The 21,993-nt window shown below is 42.8% G+C and overlaps 2 protein-coding genes across 5 annotated transcripts in view; both read right to left on the bottom strand.

The window, feature by feature from the left end:
* The window catches only part of DDX50 (DExD-box helicase 50), a 49,802-nt gene extending 42,600 nt beyond the window's left edge, over positions 1-7,202 (bottom strand). Inside the window, exons 1-3 of one of the 3 annotated variants that reach the window (XM_012801436.2) lie at positions 6,997-7,055; positions 2,494-2,604; positions 1,832-2,128 (exon numbers count right to left, since the gene is read on the bottom strand). In XM_012801436.2, the coding sequence (XP_012656890.1) occupies positions 1,832-2,128; positions 2,494-2,517 (321 nt within the window). In that variant the 5' untranslated portion in view covers positions 2,518-2,604; positions 6,997-7,055. Of the gene's footprint in view, positions 1-1,831; positions 2,129-2,493; positions 2,605-6,996 lie in introns of all 3 variants that reach the window. The other 2 variants (XM_023509591.1, XM_023509590.1) reach the window with 2 other exon arrangements.
* A 9,899-nt stretch (positions 7,203-17,101) lies between these two features.
* The window catches only part of STOX1 (storkhead box 1), a 62,494-nt gene continuing 57,602 nt past the window's right edge, over positions 17,102-21,993 (bottom strand). For both annotated transcript variants that reach the window (XM_012801343.1, XM_003783610.1), the window contains exon 4: positions 17,102-17,269. In XM_012801343.1, the coding sequence (XP_012656797.1) occupies positions 17,246-17,269 (24 nt within the window). In that variant the 3' untranslated portion in view covers positions 17,102-17,245. The remainder of the gene's footprint in view (positions 17,270-21,993) is intronic.

Raw genomic sequence — 21,993 nt, forward strand, 5'->3', positions numbered from 1 at the left:
GTGGCTGGCGCCTTAGCCGGTTGAGCTATAGGCGCCAAGCCAGAAAATACAGAATTTTTTAACAGTTACTGGCAACTCTAACAGTTACTGGCAAAAGCAATGAGCCAGAAATGCAAATTCTGGGGTGGCGCCTATGGCTCAATGGATGGGGTTTTGGCCCTATATACTGAGGGTGGCAGGTTCAAACCCAGCCCCGACCAAACTGCAACAAAAAAATAGCTAGGGGTTGTGACGGGCACCTATAGTCCCAGCTACTTGGGAGGCTGAGGCAAGAGAATCACCTAAGCCCAAGAGCTGAAGGTTGCTGTGAGTTGTGACGCCATAGCATTCTACTGAGGGCGATAAAGTGAGATTCTGTCTCTAAAAAAAAAAAAAGAAAGAAAGAAAGAAAGAAAGAAAGAAAGAGGAGGTGCATATAGCTCAAAGGAGTAGAGTGCCAGCCCCATATGCCGGAGGTGGCGGGTTCAAACCCAGCCCTGGCCAAAAACTGCAAAAAAAAAAAAAGAAAAGAAATGCAAATTTTATACTAAGCATGTTTACTGGAACTTCCAAAAAATTAATACCATGGAAGACAGATTTTTTTTTTCTTTTTTTGCAGTTTTTCGCAGGAGCTAGGTTTGAACCCACCACCTCTGGCATATGGGGCCAGCACCCTATTCCTTTGAGCCAAAGGCGTCACCCCTTTTTCTTTTATTCAGAGAGACAGAGTCTCACTTTATCACCCTCAGTGGAGTACTGTGGCATCACAGCTCACATCAACTTCCAACTCCTGGGCTTAGGCAATTCTCTTTTTTTGAGATAGAGCCTCAAGCTATGGCCCTGGGTAGAGTACCGTGGCATCACAGCTCATAGCAACCTCCAACTCCTGGGTTTAAGCGATTCTCTTGCCTCGGCCTCCCAAGTAGCTGGGACTACAGGTGCCCGCCACAATGCCTGGCTATTTTTTGGTTGCAGCCGTCATTGTCTGGAGGGCCTGGGCTGGATTTGAACCCACTAGCTCTGGTATATGTGGCTGGCACCTTAGCTGCTTGAGCTACAGGCACTGGGCCAGGCAATTCTCTTGCCTCAGCCTCCCGAGTAGATGGGACTATAGGCACCCGCCACAACGCCAAGGTAGGAAAAGGTCATTTTTATCTTTTATTCTTGTTTTAAAAATGGAAACAATTTTAACACCAAAACACAGTTAAGAATGAAAGGCCATTTAAAGTTGCTATCATTACAGAAGCAGAAAAATGCAGCAAAATATACAAATGCAAGAGGACTTCTGTACATTCTTGCAGGAAGCAGAAGTCAATTCATGCGTACTGGTAGGAATAAAATAACCATAAGACATGCAAGTAATGTATATTGCTTAACATAATTGAAATAACCATAAGACATGTTGAGTAATTTAATAAAACTGTTTAGGAACCCAACTGTTACAGGAAGGGTTTTAATTTGACCATACCTCCTCTCTCCTCCCAACAAAAAGGTAATGCAATGAAAGAAATAAAGGCCAAAAGAAAAAAGGGTCAGACTTCAGCTATACAGAGACCCTCTAGTCCAACTGAGAGTACTGGACACCAAACAGGAAATTTATTTTTATTATTATTTTTTTAATTTCAGATTAATATGAGGGTTCACATGATTAGGTAAAATTGTTCACATGTGTAAGGTAAAGTCCAAATTGTAGTTGTTTCCTTCACCCAGGAAGTATGCCATATACCCATGCATGTGTTCTCTTTGGGTGATAAGCAAGAAATAATATAAAATCGATTCAAATTAGTCTACAAAATCAAATCAGCCTAGAGTTCAAGGATAATGTCATGTGCAAAATAAAAAGTATCCATACCTCCTCCAGTTTATTGTCATTTGATTTATGAGTAGAACTATCTAAGGATGATATTCGTTTTGATTTTTTTTCATATTCATCAATATCTCCATTTGGTAGATCTTTTCTTCTTGACTTATGAGATTTAGAGAATTCATCTGAAAGTCTATTAAATCCTTCTTCAGCATCTCCATTTAGCTTCTCTTTCATTTTAGCTTTTTTGGGCTTGGGAGCATCCAAGTCATTCACAACACCATTTTCTCTTGTTTCTGATTTCTCATCTGAGTCATAATGGTGCCTTGACTTCCTTCTATCACTCTGTGGACAAAGCAACAGTGAAAAGAGGCTCATGAGGTTTCTTTCTAAGACTCCTAAGAAGTTAGAGCATGACTTCCCCTCAAGTTAAGCTCATTCTACAGTTATTTTGAAAACCTACCTGGTAGAAATCCAGACTAGTCACTAAAAAACCAAGCTCTAAGCCTCACCTGTTGCTATTTTGTTCATCCCATTCCTTGCATTCTCAAGTCTCAGTTCTAGCCCCTGTCTAATGTCATCATAAGCTTCAAGGGAATGGCTCCTTCTCAGGAAATGAATTAAAACCCCAGAATTATAAATTAAAAAACAAACAAACAAAAACTTCTAACATTTCCAAGAGAAAAAATTAATATTTATTGAATACCTACCAGTACTGTGTAATGTGTTTTCATCTTATCTTGTTTAAATCTTCATAACAACCCTATAAGGGAAGTACAGGTCCATAATCCCTTATCCGAAATTCCGATATCCATAAAGCTCTGAAAACCGAAAGTGTTTTTTGTAACTTATTTGGAGGCAAAACCTTACCTGACCTGAACTCATTTGATGGCAAAATTTATTTTTTATGCAATTCTTTAGAAATGAAATGGCAAAATTTAACTTGAATTAATGTGAGGCTATTTATAGTCTTTATTAATCACACGTAATATGACTGTTCATATTTAAAATTAAGGTATTTGATTACAAGTTTCAGGCTCCAAACCCTGTTGGGGTGCTCCTCTCCTAAAAAATTCCCAGAATTCTGAATTCCAAAACTATCTAGTTCCAAGGATTTTGGATAAGGGATAGTGAACCTGTATTACCTTTGCCATTTTACGGATGAAGAAACTTAAGTTCTAAGGGGTTAAATAACTTGCCAAAGACCCACATCCCATAGGACGCCTGCAAGTGGAAGTGCTAGAAATAGAATTTAACACTGTCCAACTTTTGAAAGCCCATGCTCTTTTCGCATCATGCTTCCTCCCTGAAAATTTTTGATAATTCACAGATTTTAAAGAAAAATAAAATTAAACTATAAAGTTCACATAAAACTCTGTTATATGGGGTGGTGCCTGTGGCTCAGTGGGTAGGGCGCCGGCCCTATATACTAAGAGTGGTGGGCTCAAACCCGGCCCCAGCCAAACTGCAACAAAAAAATAGCCGGGTGTTGTGGCAGGCTCCTGTAGTCCCAGCTACTGGGAGGCTGAGGCAAGAGAATCATGTAAGCCCAGGAATTGGAGGTTGCTGTGAGCTGTGTGACACCACGGGACTCTATCCCAGGCAATAAAGTAAGACTCTGTCTCTACAAAAAAAAAAGAAAAAGAAGAACAACCTCTGTTATATGTATTTTTGTGGAAGAACAATAATCCTAGAATTCTTAAAATTCTATTTAGTTAAAAAAATAAGCCCTGGGTGGTGCCTATGGCTCAGTGAGTAAGGGCGCCAGCCCCGTATACCAAGGGTGGTGGGTTCAAACCCAGCCCTGGCCAAACTGCAACAAAAAATAGCTGGGTGCTGTGGCAGGCGCCTGTAGTCCCAGCTACTATGGAGGCTGAGGCAAAAGAACTGCCTAAGCCCAGGAGCTGGAGGTTACTGTGAGCTGTGACACCACAGCACTCTACCAAGGGTGACAAAGTGAGATTCTGTCTCAAAATAAATAAATAAATAAAGCACTAGGCTCAGTGCCTGTAGCTCAGTGGTTAGGGCGCCAGCCACATACACTGGAGCTGGTAGGTTTGAACCCAGCCTGGGCCTGCCAAACAATAACAACAACTACAACCAAAAAATACCAGGCACTGTTGCGGGTGTCTGTAGTCCCAGCCTCTTGGGAGGCTGTGGCAAGAGAATGACTTAAGCCCAAGAGTTTGAGGTTGCTGTGAGCAGTGACGTCACAGCACTCTACCAAGGGTGACACAGTGAGACACTGTCTCAAAAAAATAAAAATAAAAAAAAGCACTATTGTGAGACTTCAGTTTTAAAATAAACTGGTGACCACCGTTTCGATATTTGCAGAACACAAAAAATGACTGGGAAATTTCTTCAGAATTACTTGGTCAAGATAGTAGTGTTTAGTGCTAGTAAAAACTACTGCCACAAAATTTTCAATATGACTTATAAAATTTTTAGTGTTCTTTCACATATAATTTTGTCATCTTTAAGTTAATAGTTGCTGTGAAAAGTGAATTAACAAGAGTATGTTTGAAAATGCTTTGTAGTTACATATTACATCATTTGATCTTTAGTTAACTGTACTAGCCTGCATCTCTCGAAACCAATCAGTTCTAAAGAAAAACAAGATTATTTATAGAGTCGGCCTTGGGGTTTGAATTGCTCCTGGGCCCTGCACTTCAGGGAGAAGCTGAAACGAGGCAAAGTGAGAACTCTTAGTGCAAGCCCAGCATGAATTACATTATTTCACTTTGGATACACAGTGCGCGGCACTTTCCGTTTCCTTGGTTTCTTTTACACTCTATGCTGCCTTATCATCTTACCTTTATCACATCATCTTCAATGGTTCCTCTCACTCTTCCTTCTGTGGATGCGCCTTAAATTTCTACGTACTCTTTCATACTATTTTCATAGCTTCAACACACTCTCTTTCACACTATTTTCCACTTCTAAGAACCTCAGCTGCCTTCCACTTCTAAGAACCTAAGTACAAGCTCCATATCTCAATGCATCCAAACCAAAGCTACCTTCATCTCATTACCAGACCACTACTCTAATGTTCTACCTCTATTAGTTGGTATTCCAATCCAGTTGTTTCCAAATCTCTAGTTATCTTTCACAGTTAAAGGGTAATTAAGTATTTCTAGATAACTGACAACATGAAAGCCATCAACTTACAAGAACATAGTAAAATGTGGCCACATGCAGTAGCTCACACCTGGGAGGTCAAGATGGGAGGACTGCTGAGCTCAGGAGTTCGAGACCAGTCTGAGCAAGAGTGAGATCACATCTCTACCAAAAATAGAAAAAATCAGCTGGCGTTGTGGTGGGTACCTATAGTCCCAGCTGCTCAGGAAGCAGAGGCAGGAGGATCGCCTGAGCCCAGGAGACTGAGCTTGCTGTGTGCTAGGCTGACTTCACTCAACACCAGGGCAACAGAGTGAAATTCTGTCTCAAAAAAAAAAAAAAAGGCCAGGTGCAGTGGCTCACACCTATAATCCTAGCACTTGAGAGGCCAAGGTGGGTGGATTGCCTGAGCTCACAGGTTCAAGACCAGCCTGAACCAGAGCAAGACCTCATTTCTAAAAACAGCCAGGCGTTGTGGTGGGCACCTGCTATCCCAGCTACTTGGGAGCCTGAGGCAAGAGAATCACTTAAAACCCAAGAGTCTGAGGTTGCTGTGAGTTGTGACGCCACAGAACTCTACCAATGGCTACAAAGTGAGACTTGTCTCAAAAAAAAAAAAAAAAAAACTTTGAGAAATATTTGGGGAAAATCAGGAAAAATGAACTAACTTCATAAAGAAGCACATAATAAATGCCAATTTAATTATAAAGATAATCAATGGAGCAAGAATTCAAAGGAGAATGAGATTACTGTACGCTGGAGTGGTTAGAAAATCTAGACCTTGGCAGATGGATAGGATTTATATGGAAAAGACATATTTCAAGACAAGCCAAAATTAAAATAACTGCTTGGTGATTCCACTTAAACGCCACTCTAGGTACCTACAGTAGTCAAATTCATAGAGATAGAATGTAGAATGATGGTTGCCAAGGGTGGGAAGAGAGTGAAATGGGGAGTTAAGTGTTTAGTGGGCACAGAGTTTCAGTTTTAGAAGATAAAAAAGTTCTGAAGATAGATGGTTACAGTTGCAGAACAACGTAAATATACTTAACGGCCAAAGGACTATACACCAAAAAATGGTTAATATGGAACATTTTAAGTTATGTACATTTTACAATAGAAGAAAATAGGTTGACCAGAAGGGCAAGTTAACCTTAGAGATAAGGTCAGAGGGATGGGTTTTGCTCTCTAAGGCAATACTCAAAAATAAGTCTCACTCTTTGTCCAATGTCAGACTTCAAACACTGCTACCTTTGCCTCCTCAGTGCTGTATCTTTTTCTCCAGATCAAATACCAATGCATTTTTCAACACTATGTGATCCTCTAATAGTTTAGGACTTTCTTTTTCCTTTTTGTTTTGTTTTTTTGTAACAGGGAAAGCAGGGGAAGAAAAGTCTCTACAGCTCCCCTACAGGAACCCCGAGTGCAGGGGCCATTTCTTAGACTTACTTATACTCCTTCGTGCTCAGCAAAGAGCATGGTATAAATTAGGTTCAATAAATACCTGCGAACTGAATGAAAATACTGACAGTAGGGCTATTAATAATACAACCCACACAATCTCCATCACTGCCAAATCCTGGCAACGCTGACTGTGACACTTTTCCTTAAGCTTCTATAGACTAGTTATCGAGGTTTGTAAACCTCAGGTCGCTTTCTCCAAAATTCTTGCACAAAGGACAGGTGACAGAGAAGCGACACATATTCATAGCAATTATTTTTCTTAATCATCTTCTAAGACGCCAATAAGAGCCAAATGACAGGCCTTGCTGCTTAAGGAAGGAGAAGAGGAAAGAAAGACCAGATTTCGTGGTGAGGGGAGCTCGAATCTGCCCATCTTTTAGGAGAGATTCAGGCGCCAAGGGGAAGGGATGAGGGGCCACGGGGGGCCGGCCCAAAGCTCAAGAATGTCCTTCTCCACATCGGAAATGTGGAGGTGGGACTGGTCCCTGAGCGACCCCATCGGGCCGAGGGCGGCGCGAGAGGAGGCCATCGGATGCTCTGGCCCGGTTCTGACAGGCCAACATTAGGGACAGTTTCCCTCCCCGCCCAAGCCGGCGCAGCCCAAAAGGAGGCGCGGCCCGTCCTCAGCGCACCTTTTGCCTCTCCTTCCTCTGGCTCTCGGACTCCTCCAAGGGTGCTTCCAGCTCCATAATGTCCCCCCAGAGGAGTTTCCCAGGCATTACTGGCCGCCGCCGCCGCCGCCTCCCTCCAGGCAGTGGCCACAACCACCTACGGGCAGCGACGGCGTGAAAGGAAGCGGGGGCAGGGCGGCCGCCCGGCCAGGGCCGTGCGTCACTTCCGGGACACGCACCGCACGGCGGGGAAAAATAATCCCGGATATTCTCGTTTTAAACGCTTCCCTAGCGTCGCAACCTCCCAGCCAATGAGTATGAGAGATCTCGACGGGCCCACCCTTGTTCTGAAGTGATTGGCCGCTAAAATAAAACCCTGGCCAATCTCCGTAAAGGACGTGCGCACTGATTAGTATAAATGGTTCGGTTTCTCTTCCCTTCCCCCACTCCGAACAGTCGCCTCGGTCAGGTGGAGGCTCCTTGGGGCGTCGCAGTATGGACTGTCGGGGTTGGGAAGCCTCTCAACCGCGGCAGAGAAGGGCCGGTCGCATAGCAGGCCCGCGTCGCGGCGAGCGCGAAGCGCCACGAGCCGCTCTACCATTCGCCGCCGGAAGCTGCAGTCCTCCGCCCCACCCTTTGCGGGGGAGGCGTTAACGTTCAACGGCTTCCAGCTAGGCCTAAGGCCTGGCGTTGATGGGAAAGGACTTCGTGTGGTCTGAAGCGAGCAGATGGGCTTGATGTCAAGGCCGGGATCCGACGGACATCTGTCCTTGAAGTCTTAGGTTTTAGTCGCGAAGCTGGCCCATGGTTCATTTTAGTCCCCCGTTTAACATAAGAGGAAACTAAATCTGAGAAAGGAATTTACTTATGTGAAATCATAGACGGCACAGCCAGGACTAATCAATTTTTATCTTCTGTATCCGTGACCAATGCTTTCTCTGCCTAGTCAACCGGAAAACTGAATTTCAAAAACGTTTTGGGGAAGGTGCTCCCATGAAACGCGTAGGAAAAACCCGAAGAAACATGAAAGCCTCTGCTAGAAACACGCCTTAATGTCTTGGACAGATTATGTATTGACAGTGAATTAAAAAGGACTTAGTTTGACTGGGATTAACTGCCCCTAAATCTCAATCGTACTATACAAAATACAACTTTTGACAGTACAAAAGATGGCTACCTCGGCATATGTACGCCTTTTCTTACATCATAGTGCTAGCTAGTTGGCTTTCTTTTCAGGACCATTTTCTGCGTACATGATCTTTTCCATCCAGCTACTCTGCTCTTGAGAACAAGGAGCCAAATTGAGACGTGCTTTCAGGGGTACTGTCACAAACCACTTGACAATGTCTCTAGCACACCAGCCTTATGACCTGAGCATTAAACTAGCATCTTAGCAAAATTACAAATTGCTGTATGTCATGGAGTTTGGGAATTGCTCCTGAATAGTTAAAACTATAAATGTCAAATCTTTGATTTCTTCAGGTCTCATGCATAAGTAGGGATTGGCCTGAAGTCAAGGGCTGTATGTTTATATTTTTTTGAGACAGAGCCTCAAGCTGTCACCCTGGGTAGAGTGCTGTGGCATAGCTCACAGCAATCTCCAACTCCTGGGCTCAAGTGAGTCTCCTGCTTCCGCCTCCCAAAGTTGCTGGGACCACAGGCATCTGCCACAACTCCTGGCTATTTTTGGGGGGGGGGGGTTGCAGCCATCGTTGTCCAGGCTGGATTCGAACCCTCCACCTTGCGCGTATGTGGCTAGCGCCTTAGCCACTTGAGCTATAGGTGCTGAGCCACAGGCTGTATGTTTAAATGTAACCTTATGGATTCAATACTTAGGGGCACAAGGAGTGTTCGACTAATGATGAAAAATGCACCTCTCCCTAAATGACAAGGATAGCTATACATCTCTAGATCTGTTCTTTCCTAAATCCTTTTGTCCCAATACCTCACCACCCACTCCCAGTTTCTACCATAGTAAAGTCTTTATAGTCCTACAACAGGATATGATGGAAACAGAGGTGGCTAAGTATGCCACACTAATAATTGGGATAAAAGGAACAGATAAAAGTATCTTGTGGTTGAAGGTTAAACGTGGATGAAGTAAAGCTTTAGCTCCTCAGAACTCCATTTTTAGCCTTCTCTTGTATGTCAGAAGTCCTAAGAGCAGGTCTGAAAAAGGAAAGGACCATAATGCCCAACCTTTTTTCTTTTCTGCTGCATGCTGGAAGAATAACAGTTGTTTGGGGCCACACATTTAAGTACACAAATACTAAAAGCTGACTAGCAAAAGGTCTGTATGTACTTTTCACAATATTTGTCTCCACAAATAAGCAAAGCAGTCCTCAAATAATCTGCATGCAGCCCACAGGCTGCAGGTTGGACACCCCTGGACTAGATTGTTCTATTCTGCTAATCAAGTGACTAACAAGTACACTACTGTTTTTCAGAATGGCCCTCTCTGGTTTGCAACACTATAAAGTCTGCTTTTCTAAGCCCTACCCTTTCTGAAAAAAAATCTCTGGCTGCTGTGTCAAATAGAAATGGCAAGTGTAAACTGATGCAAGGAGTGGCTTAGCTGAAAAGAAAATTGGGTTCCACACTATAGGTGTTCCCAAAGGATATCATCTTGCCTTGTTCAATTAGAAAACTTGGGAATGGGATGCAGGAATAGGGAATTTTTTCTTCTTATTCCCTCTATAAATTTCAAGAGGTGATTTGTATCTGATAATGAGATTTGGAGGCATGGGAGAAAGCATACTGTACATGAATAATTAAAATGCACAGTAATTCAAAATCTTTATTTCTTTTCCTTTTTCTTAGAGACAGAGTCTTACTTTATCGCCCTCGGTAGAGCGCTGTGGCATCACAGCTCACAGCAACCTCCAACTCCTGGGCTTAGGCGATTCTCTTGACTCATCCTCCCAAGTAGCTGGGACTACGGGCACCGGCGACAATGCCCGGCTATTATTTTGTTGCCATTTGGCTGGGCCTAGGTTTAAATCTGCCACCCTCGATATATGGGGCCGGCGCCCTACCCACTGAGCCACAGGCACTGCCCTCAAAATATAATCTTAATAGAACATCTTTATTTTCCACATGTCCTACCAGAGTCACTGATATACTTCCTTTTGCAAAACTTAAGCGCTGGGGGCAGTGCCTGTGGCTCAAGGAGTAGGGCACCAGCCCCATATATCGAAGGTGGCGGATTCAAACACAGCCCCAGCCAAAAAAAAAAAAAAAAAACTGCTAAAAAATTTAAAAAAACCTTAAGAGCTAGGTGCTTTACCTACTACTCTTTATTCCAAGGTTCTATAAAGATGTCCTATGCCTTTCGCCTCAGCTTATTTAAACTCTGTGACCTTTAAGATATAAAAACAAGATGCCTATTTCTAAACATGTCTCTGATCATTTCAAAACTAAAAGACTAGATTATTTTACCCTGCTACGAGAAAGTAGAAAGTTAAAAGAGCCATCAAATGCAGTGAGTTTCTCTTTGTTTTTGGGGAGACAAGAGTTTTACTTTGTTGCCTTGGGTAGAGTGTTGTGGCATCATAGCTCATAGAAACCTCAAATTCTTGGGCTCAAGCTATTCTCTTGCCTCAGAGAGACTGAGCTGGGACTAGGAGGCTCCTCCCACAACAGCTGGCTATTTTTAGAGACAGGGTCTTGCTCTGGCTCAGGGTGGTCTTAAACCTACAGGCTCAGACAATCCACCCACCTCGGCCTCCCAGAGTGCTAAGATTACAGGCGTGAGCCACCAAGTCCAGCCTAGAATCATCATTTTAAAATCCTATGACATGGAAATAATTTTAGGGACCATCATAAATCGACTAAGACACCTTGGGAGCACAGAATGAATGTTGAGAGTACTGTGGAAAAAGGAGAAAGTAAAGACAGAATGGGAAGGAAGAGGGTATTTTGCCATATGACCTTAGCCAACTCAACTCTAAAATCTGTAGTAATGTGAGGACAATAATGATAGTGTGGGAAAATGGATCAGGGGATATAATGGTGCCACAAAAATAAGGTAGAGATGTTTAGCTTGAGCTTTTGACAGCATTAAAAGCAGACATCTTTGAGCATACTTATGGCGCATATATTTATGTATGTATCTAGCTCTTAATTCAAATTACAACTTTTTTTTTTTTTTGTAGAGACAAGAGTCTCACTTTGTCACCCACGGTAGAGTGCTGTGGTGTCACACAGCTCACAGCCACCTCCAACTCCTGGGCTTAAGCAATTCTCTTGCCTCAGCCTCCCAAGTAGCTGGAAGTACAGGGGCCCGCCACAGCGCCCCGCTATACAACAACTTTTTAAACATTAACTCTTGAAGGGAGATCTGTTTCCTTTAGTCAATTACTTTGTGGACGTTTTAATACCATATGAGGAGAGAGGGTTTCAGCGTTACATTAAACGTCCCAGAAGAGGGCACTATTACTCAAGAAATGTTTGGAAGCTGCTTGAGGGGAAATGCAGCTAAGATTTCAAAAAGGAGAAAGATGCGAGATGACAGCAAAAGTAGTCATGAGTTTGTCCTTCATAACCCCCATTCTAGTTTCATGATTCTGATATCTCTCTTTCCCTACCCCTGTGAAACAATAGCCTATCTTCCCCATTCCCCAAAGCCTTCTCAGGTTATACACAGAAGTTCTCAAAATGAAGTGGTTCCCAATCTTTTATTTTTCTTTCTTTCTTTTTTTTTCTGAGACAGAACCTCAAGCTGTCCCCCTGGGTAGAGTGCTTTGGCATCGCAGCTCACAGCAACCTCCAACTCCTGGGCTCAAGCGAGTCTCCTGCCTCCGCCTCCCAAGTAGCTGGGACCACAGGCGCCCGCCACAACGCATGGTTATTTTTTGGTTGCAGCCGTCATTGTTATTTGGCAGGCCCAGGCTGGATTCGAACCCAACACCTTGGGTGTATGTGGCTGGCACCTTAGCCGCTTGAGCCACAGGCGCAGAGCCGGTTCCCAATCTTTTCACTTCTGTAGGCTCTTTCCATTATTTTTTCCTCACATATTTCACATTTTGAGTATTTTGTCTGCAAAATTGCATCTAGTAAAAGTTGGTTCATGGTCCTTCTTCTAATCTATGAATAAAATACAAATGCAATTTAACAGTGTCACACCAACATGGAATAGTGTTACATTAGTAAGCGGGTATAATTTCAACCACGGGCAAAGGAACTTACTGTCTTAGTTAGCAAGGAGTTTGAGTCAGGCAAAGAAAATGTACAATTTCTATTAGGATTTTTGAAATATTGGTAACAGCTTGCAAAGAACCCAGCTATTCTCTTAAGCACTCCTAGGAAGAGTCTTAAGTTCCCAGATAAGAAAGGATAAGCAGTATCTTATCCCACAGATGTATGAATGTCTACAATAAGCCCATAGTTTTCATGCCTTATTCCTCATTATAAAATAAAGTATTAACTGTAAACTTGTTACCTAAAGACATATTACCTTCCTAGGCATACCTGGATTTCAAAGGAAGATACATTCTATAATCTTTACCTAAAGGACTAAATCTGTAATGGAAGAATTCCAGACAACTTGACAAAAACAGAGTACCTATATAGCAGGCCATATATTTACTTATCAGGCAAGTATTATGACTACATATTAGAATTACACACACACACACATATATATATATATTTATAAAATAGTAGGTACTCTCTACCTTGGACACTTTTTCTTTTCTTTTTTTTTTGGCTGGTAGAGGGGATAGAATCTTACTATGTTGCCCTCGGTAGAGTGCCTGGACATCACTGCTCACAGCAACCTCAAACTCTTGGGCTTAAGCGATTCTTTTGCCTCAGCCTCCCAAATAGCTGGGACTACAGGTGCCTGCCACAATGTCCTTCTTGGGACACTTTTAATAGATTACTCCCAAATCTCACAACAATCCTGTAAGGTAGATATCATTACAATCTCCCTTTTGCAGATGAGGAAAACAAATTAGAGAAGTTTTAACGTGCCCCATCACACAGCTACCAAGGATTAGAATTGGGATTCAGACTTGTGTCTGACTCCTAACTCAGATTACCAAGATGCCTGAAGTAAAGAGTTTTCTCACTAGAGAATAGACCACAAGAGGAAAGACAAAGAGCTAGTTTCCACCAAAAAGCAATTATTATTGGGGGGGAAATGCAGGTTATCTGTTTTATAGAATATCTCCCAAACAAAAAAAAATTTTTTTGAGACAGTCTCAGTTTGTCCCTCTTGGTAGAGTGCTAGGATGTCACCATAGCTCACAGCAACCTCAGACGCTGGAGCTCAAGTGATCCTCTTGCCTCAGCCTCCCAAGTAGCTGGGTCTACATGCATTTACCACTATGCCCCACCTAGTCAAATTACAAGTTAATAGCTCATATTCCTGTTTTTAATATCTGTGTTATATGATGAGTTTTGTAGAAGAGAAATTTATTGGTTTCATAACATCTTGCTTCATTGAATGCATCTAAGTAGAGAGTGTGTCATGATGCAGCCCCAGCAAAATTAGATGGATTTCATGGGTATTCGTATCTCTACGTGCCTAGAGCCACAAGAGATTTTGGATTCCTCACTTGACTAAGAAAGTTGTCCAGTCCATAAACCAAAGATAAAACACAGTTGTTGGTGATCCTTTTTCCATAGGTTCATGGGGATAGGTGTAGAAATGGAGACCTGGAAGCAATACTCAGGAATCTTAGATGAGTTCAGTATTTCACATGATCCTCACTAAATCTTTTTTTTTTTGAGACAGAGCCTCAAGCTATCCCCCTGGGTAGAGTGCTATAGCACCACAGCTCACAAGGAACCTCCAACTCCTGGGCTCAATAGAGTCTCCTGCCTCAGCCTCCCAAGTAGCTGGGACTACAGGCACCCGCCACAATGCCCGGCTATTTTTTGGTTGCAGCCTTCATTGTTGTTTTTGGCGGGCACCGGGCTGGATTCGAACCCGCCACCTTAGGTGTATGTGGCTGGCGCCTTAGCCACTTGAGCCACAGGCGCCAAGCCACTGACTAAATCTTATAAGCATAAATCTTTAGAGTTGGAAGCATTCTCCAACCTGTTAAACTAAATATTGGCCACTCGTCTGCAACACATCAGTGAAGATATGATCAAGCCTCTGCTTGAATACTGTAAATAATGGGAATTCATTACTTTACAAAGCTGTCTACTTTCCCTTCAAATAATTTTGTCTAATAGGAAGTTCTTCATCCTGAGTTGAAATCTTTCTCCTAATTTCCATTCACTGATACCATGCTATAAGCCCCCCTAAAATAATTCCCTCATCCCTATCTCCCCTACAGATTTTTTCTATGCCACATCACCCCTCTTGGTACTCTTAGCAGGTTTACAATGTCCTTGTGACCATGACTAATCTTCTTGGAATGCCATGGTATTTTGGTTGGGGCCCGCTGAAAACCAACAGTCAAGAGTCAGTGTTCTGACCACTGCAAAACAGAGCAGTGAATCTCACCGCCCTTCCTTTGCCATCCCATCGGGATACACATACCTCCCCACAGTGCTGAGCTTAACTCTGGCCTTCATTGTTATCAGGATGGTAATAACTGGAAAAAGGCACTCTAATTATTCAATTATCCTTGAGATCTAATGTAGCAGCCCATATAGCCTATGGTAGGAAGAGTGAGAGTTATAGGAAATACCTGTAATGGAACACCTTGGTGAAAAGGGCATGGAGAGAGATTTGGTTCTAACAAGCATGAGCGAGCTGAGAGCATTGGTGAATTGGCAGTCTCTACACCTGTGGTGTTGAGACGCACGAGCTCAGCCTTATATTAGGCTGGAGGAGCAGGCAGTCAAGAGGTGTGCGCATCCTATCACGGATCCACTTACTCTGACTCTGTCTCCTCTCCCGCCTGCAGAACGCCAGCACAGCATCTCTGCTGAAGATTACCAAGCTCTGCTAAAGACTAAGAGCTATCTGTTCTAAGAAGACCTTTACTCTCTCTAAGATACTCTGTCTCTCTCTCTCCAGCTAAAGTAGATAGCCCTCAAGCACCTACAAGAAACTGTTCCTGAGCAAGGTAGCTTAGTGGTCCGCATCCAGAACCTATCTAAGCTGGGCCCGAGACCTGGCCAGTCCTGGGCCCTGACAATCTAAGGCCTTGATAATCCTTAGAAACCTCTAAGAGAAAATATCCCCTCAATTATAAAACAGCACCATCATCTATCAGGTGTGCTGAAATCAGATTTGATTTCTCCATGTTCCCTAAACCCAAGAGAACTGACCAGTCCAGTACGTGGTCTGAAAAGGCCTGCTGGAAAAAATTCTGGCAAAGCTATCTAGGTCTTTATCATGAGCAGACATAGATCTAAATATACAACTGCTAAATGTGTATCAGCTATCTTCCATCTTTTCTCTAAATACCTGGGAGGTGCCTGTGGCTCAAAGGAGTAGGGCGCCAGCCCCATATACCAGAGGCCATGGGTTCAAACGTGGCCCTGGCCCAAAACTGCAAAAACACAAACAAACAAAAGAACCTCCCTTCTCACAAGACATTCCATAACCACTAAGCTTTCATTCTGTCTCCACTTTCTATCTCTACTATCTGACTTTTCTTTGGCATGATACATAGAGGTAGCCTGAGATGTAAAATGTCGGGAGGAACCAGAGAAATACTAGAGCCAGATATCTATTGCCACAGGAATTTTGGACACTCTCCGTCAGTCACATTTGGAGCCATCTGTTGCCAGTCCAAAATGGCTGAAGAGAAAATCCTGGGCAACAATAATTGGATAAAAAGAATTCTTTTGTTTGTTTGTTTTGGGATAGAGTCTTGCTTTCTTGCTCCTCCCCCCTCGTAGAGCTGTGGCACCACATCTCACAGCAACCTAAAATTCTTGAGCTCAAGTGATTCTCTTGCCTCAGTCTCCCAAGTAGCTGGGACTACAGACGCCCACCATATATGCCCAGCTATTTTTAGAGATGAGGTTTCACTCTGGCTCAGGCTGGTCTTGAACTCATGAGCTCAGGCAATCCACCCACCTTGGCCTCCAAGAGTGCTGGTATTACAGGTGTGAGCCACCACACCTGGCCGATAAAAGGAATTTGCAAAGTAGCAAACACCATTTATATAAATCCTTTCTGATATGATAAGACTTCAGAGGCTTAGTGCCTGTAATTTAAGCAGCTAAGGCGCCAGTCACATACACCAGAGCTGGCAGGTTCAAATCCAGCCCAGGCCTGCCAAACAATAACTACAACCAAAAAAATAGCCAGTATTGTAGTGGGCATCTGTAGTTCCAGCTACTTGGGAGGCTGAGGCAAGAGAATTGCTTAAGCCTAGGAGTTGGAGGTTGCTGTGAGCTGTGAAGCCACAGCACTCTACCCAGGCAACAGCTTGAGGCTCTGTCTCAAAAAAAAAAAAAAAAAAAAAAAAGACTTCACTTGCAAAGTATCTATACAAACATCAAACGCATACAGTTTTCTAGATTTTGTGTTGAAATCTGGTGAGATCCACTTAATATAGAACTCACTATTAGTGTAGGCTTAAAAAAAAGTTCATACTAGGTAGTAAATTAGTATCCTATATATTTAAGAAACCAATGAATATCTAATAATTCAAGTTAATTACATTTAATTAGAAAAGGACCAATGATTCCATGTTTTATATTGCAAATAATTTGTATATTCCCAATAAATTCATAGTAAAATAGGCTCTTTAAAAGGCTTTAAAACACCAAAAAAGGGAAAAAAACAGTGATTAGAACAAAATATGTAGTAAGGTTAATTATATATGTGTGTATACATATATATATATTTAGCTTTTAAAGATTATAATACTTAGTTGATTGAAAGAGTCATAGTGATGCTGTACATTTTTACACCCCATAGAGTTGTCTGTCTTTCTTTCTTTTTTTTTTTGAGACAAGGTCTTGCTATGTCACCCTCAGTAGAGTGCTGTGACATCACAGCTCACAGCAATCTCAAACTCTTAGGCTTAAGTGATTCTCTTGCCTCAGCCTCCCAAGTAGCTGGGACTGCAGGCACCCGCCACAACGCCTGGCTGTTTTCTTGTTGCAGTTGTCATTGTTGTTTACCCAGCCCAGGCCAGGCTTAAACCCACCAGCCTGAGTGTATGTGGCTGGTGCCCTACTCACTGAGCTACAGGTGCTGAGCCCCAAAAAGTTTTCAATAGATAATTAAACATTTATGACTGGTGTTAGTTGCAGTAAGGAATTGGATGTGAGTATATGACTGCTCTTTGTGCCTTCGAAGCTCTGCACAAAATTCTGTCTTCTTTGTAGTCCATCCAGAATGACTGAATTATTGGATGCCAGACTCTGTGTCCTAAAGATATTAAAAATAACAGAATTATTGCCTTCAAAAGGGACATGGATTTCTAACCAAGGCATTATACTTTCAATTGTTACTGTTACTTCAATACAGTACATTAGCTAACACAAAGGGCACTTATCAAACAGATTAACCTTTAAAAATCTAAAGTGCTTTGTATGTTTTAAAGACTTCACAATTGCACCTCAATTATTAAACAGCTCCTTTCAAAGATGTTCATATTTTCTGAATAATCTGTTCTCATCCAGGATCAAGTATATTCTAGTCAGAAGCACTTAGTTCCCTAAAACACACTTCATACTTCTGAAGAGACCAACATCTTCTAGTGTAATTTATTACTTTTATGAGAAATCGTATTGGAGAGAAAAGCCAACTACTTAATTTTCCATATTGATAATGTTCTTTTTCTAAGAGCTGTAAGCTATAAGCTATGTTAGTCCTATATCTGACATATCTGCCTTACTTCAGACAACTCACATAACTGTTTGGTTCTTTTTGCTTTTAACATTCCTTTTTTCCGGCTGGGTCCTCTCCATCAATTGCCCATTACATTAAGATATATCTCAAAAATGTGTCCTCCAAAAGGAGTCTCCCACACAGCCTATCACTCTTAATTTCATATCTTTTTGGCTGTTAATGATGACTTTTCACCTTGTTCTTAAGTTCAATTGCTTTGTTTGTCTCCTCACCTGGACTAAATTGTAATCCTATAGGGTAGCAGCAATGTCTTGTTCATCTCTATCCCCCTAATCTGTCTAAGAATGGTGGCACATAGTTGATGTTCAAATGTTACATTACTTCCCCTCTCCTCTAAATGTCTTTAATGGCTATGGATTATATAGTCTTTTAAGAAAAATGTACAGGCAAATTTTTCTTTTTAATTGAGACAGAGACTCACTTTGTCACCCTCGGTAGAGTCCTGTGACGTCATAGCTCACAGCAAGCACAAACTCTTGGGCTCAAGTTATTCTCTTGCCTCAGCCTCCCTAGTAGCTGGGACTACAGGCATCTGCCACAACACTCAGCTGTTTTTTTTTGTTTTAGCAGGGCTGGATTGGGTTAGAACCCACCAGCTCCGGTGCATGTGGCCAGCGCCCTAACCACTCAGCACCAGGCGCCCAGCCAAGAAAACTATATAGGCAATTTTTTTTTTTTTTTTTTGAGCCTCAAGCTGTTGCCCTGGGTAGAGTACTGTGGCATCATAGCTCACAGCAACCTCCAACTCCTGGGCTTAAGTGATTCTCCTGCCTCTACCTCCCAAGCAGCTGGGACGACAGGAGCCGGCCACAACGCCTGGCTATTTTTTGGTTGCAGCCGTCATTGTTTGGCGGGCCTGGGCTGGATTTGAACGCGCCAGCTCAGGTGTATGTGGCTGGCACCTTAGCCACTTGAGCCACAGGTGCCAAGCCTATATAGGCAGTTTTTAAGAAATTAAATTTCTGGCCAAAAGTGGTGGCTCATGCCTATAATCTCAGCACTTTGGGACTGGCAGGAGGACTACTTGAAGCCAGCCTATGCAACATATGGAGAACCTATGGAAACCTTAAGAATCAGCAAAGCGTACTGGTGCACTCCTATTGTCACAGACACTTGAGAAGATGAGACAGAGAATCTCTTAAGGCTAAGCCCAGGAATTCATGGCTTCAGTGAGCTACGATTGCGCCACTGCATTCCAGCATAGATGACAGAGCAACACCTTGTCTCAAAAACAAAAAAAATTCTCAAAATTTTTTTTTTTTTTTTTTTTTTTGCAGTTTTTGGCTGGGGCCGGATTTGAACCCACCACCTCCAGTATATGGGGTCAGCACTCTACCCCTCTTTGCCACAGGTGCTGCCCCAAATTCTCAAAATTTTGCAAAATAAACTTCTCAGGGGCAAGGAGTAATGTCCCTAATCTGTTTTTTGTTTTGGTTTGGTTTTGCCAGAGAAAAAAAAATAACCTATGGTTTGTTGCTTTATACCACCATTGTTTACTTTTAATCTTTTTTGTTAACTTTTTAGGGATGGGGCTTACTATGTTACTGAGACTAGTCTCAAACTTCTGCCAACAAATGATCTTCCTGCCTCAGCAGGAAGTGCTGGACTTTTTTTTTTTTTTTTTGAGACAGAGTCTCACTATGTTGCCCTGTCACCCTTGGTAGAGTGCCGTGGCGTCACAACTCACAGCAACCTCTAATTCTCTTGGGCTTAAGTGATTCTCTTGCCTCAGCCTCCTGAGTAGCTGGGACTATAGGTGCCTGCCACAACACCAGGCTATTTTTGTTGTTGTTGTTGTTGTAGCTGTCATTGTTGTTTGGCAGGCCCTGGGTCAGGTTTGCACCCACCAGCTCTGGTTTATGTGGCCAGCACCCTAGCTGCTGAGCTAGACACACCAAGCCTAAAGTGTTAGATTATAGACATAAATCACCATGCCCAACCATTGTTTACTTTTGAAGACATGTTTGATTCTTTTATTTTACTTATTTATTTATTTATTGAGACAGTCTTACTTGGTCATCTATGGTAGAGGGCTATGGCATCTTAGCTCACAGCAACCTAAAACTCTTGGGCTCAAGCGATTCTCTTACTTCAGCCTCTCAAGTAGCAATGACAACAGGCCCCACCACAACACCCAGCTACTTTTTAGAGATGGCGGTTTCCCTCTTGCTCAGGCTGGTCTCAAACTTGTGATCTCAGGCAATCCACCCTCATAGGCCTCCCAAGTACTAAGATTACAGGTGGAATCACCGTGTCTGACCTAGTTTGATTCTTTTTATAGACAACATGAATCAAATTCAAGCAGAAAAGATCTTGTTGCTCCAATAAAAATATGTGTTTTTAAAACAGAGAGGTCTAACCATTTATCCTAATAGTCAGAAATGCCCATATTTATATGTAAAAATAATTCACTGCAGATTGATTTGTTAATAATTAGAAATAATCTACATGTCAAAGAAAGGAAAATAATGCTTATAATAAATAATAGGGTCCACATAATGGAATACTAAGGAACCATCAAAAGAACAAATTAGGGCTCGGTGCCTGTGGCTCAAGTGCCTAAGGCACCAGCCACGTACACCCAAGGTGGTGGGTTCAAATCCAGCCCGGGCCTACCAAACAACAATGACAGCTACAACCAAAAAAAATGGCCGGGCGTTGTGGCGGTCACCTGTGGTCCCAGCTACTTGGGAGGCTGAGGCAGAAGACTCACTTAAGTCCAGGAGTTTGAGGTTGCTGTGAGCTGTGATGCCACAGCACTCTACCCAGGGGGACAGCTTGAGGCTCTTGTCTCAAAAAAAAAAAAAAAAAGAACAAATTAGATCTTTATGTATTGATCACAGGATATCCATGATAAATTAGGTGAAAAAAGAAAGCAATGACTATGCATGATTTGGCTTTAAAAATACTTATATTGCTGGGTATGGTGGCTCACACCTATAATCCTAGCACTCTGGGAGGCTGAGGCCAGTGGATTGTTTGAGGTCAGGAGTTTGTGAAACCAGCCTAAGCAGGAGTGAGACCCCTTCTCTGCTAAAAAATAGAAAAACTCAGCTCAGCCTGTAGTTCAAGTGGCTAAGGTGCCGGCCACATACACCAGAGCTGGTGGGTTCGAATCCAGCCTGGGCCTGCCAAACAACATGACAACTACAACCAAAAAATAGTCAGGCGTTGTGGCGGGCACCGGTAGTCACAGCTACTTGGGAGGCTGAGGCAAGAGAATCACTGAAGTTGGGTGGCGCCTGTAGCTCAAGCTGCTAAAGCACCAGCCACATACACCAGAGCTCCAGAGCTGGCGGGCTGGAATCCAGCCTGGGCCGGCCAAACAACATGACAAGTACAATCAAAAAATAGCCGGGCGTTGTGGCAGTCCCCTGTAGTCCCAGCTACTTGGGAGGCTGAGGCAAGAGAATCGCTTATGCCCAGGAGTTTGAGGTTGCTGTGAGCTGTGACGCCACAGCACTCTACCCATGGTGACAGCTTGAGGCTCTGTCTCAAAAAAAATAAAAATAGAAAAATAAAAATACTAGCTGGCTTAATGGTGGGCTCTTATAGTCCTAGCTACTGGGGAGGCTGAGGCAAGTGGATTACTTGAGCCAAGAATTTGAGGTTGTTGTGAGTTAAGATGATGCCAGCCACAGCACTCTTCTGAGGGTGACAGAGTGAGACTTAATCAAAAAAACAAAAAAATCTAATCCTAGCATTCTGGGAGGGTGAGGCAGGTATACTGTCTAAGCTCAGTAGTTTCATACCAGGCTAAGCAAGAGCAAAATCCCATCTCTTCCAAAAAAAGAAAAAAATATATAGAAAAACTACCTGGGCATAGTGGTGGGCACCTGTAGTCCTAGCTATTCGGGAGGCTGAGGCAGGACGATCACCTCAGATCGTGACATTGAGTGTGACATTGTCAAGAGTGTGACATTGCTGTAAGCTAGGCTGATGCCATGGCACCCTAGGACAACAGAGTAAGACTTTGTCTCTAAAAAAAATGTGAAGTGGCACTTACTCAGTGAGTAAGGCACTGGCTCCATATACGGAGGGCAGCGGGTTCAAACCTGGCCCTGGCCAAACTTCAAAAAAATAGCCAGGTATTGTGGCGGGTGCCCGTAGTCCCAGCTACTCAGGAGGCTGACACGAGAGAATCACCTAAACCCAAGAGCTGGAGGTTGCTGTGAGCTATGATGCCATGGCACTCTACCAAGGGCAATATGGTGAGACTCTGTCTCTTAAAAAAAAAAAAA

The sequence above is a fragment of the Otolemur garnettii genome, unplaced genomic scaffold (genome assembly GCF_000181295.1).
Source record: "Otolemur garnettii isolate 467f Iridium unplaced genomic scaffold, OtoGar3 scaffold00008, whole genome shotgun sequence".
NCBI classification, from domain to species: Eukaryota; Metazoa; Chordata; class Mammalia; order Primates; family Galagidae; genus Otolemur; species Otolemur garnettii.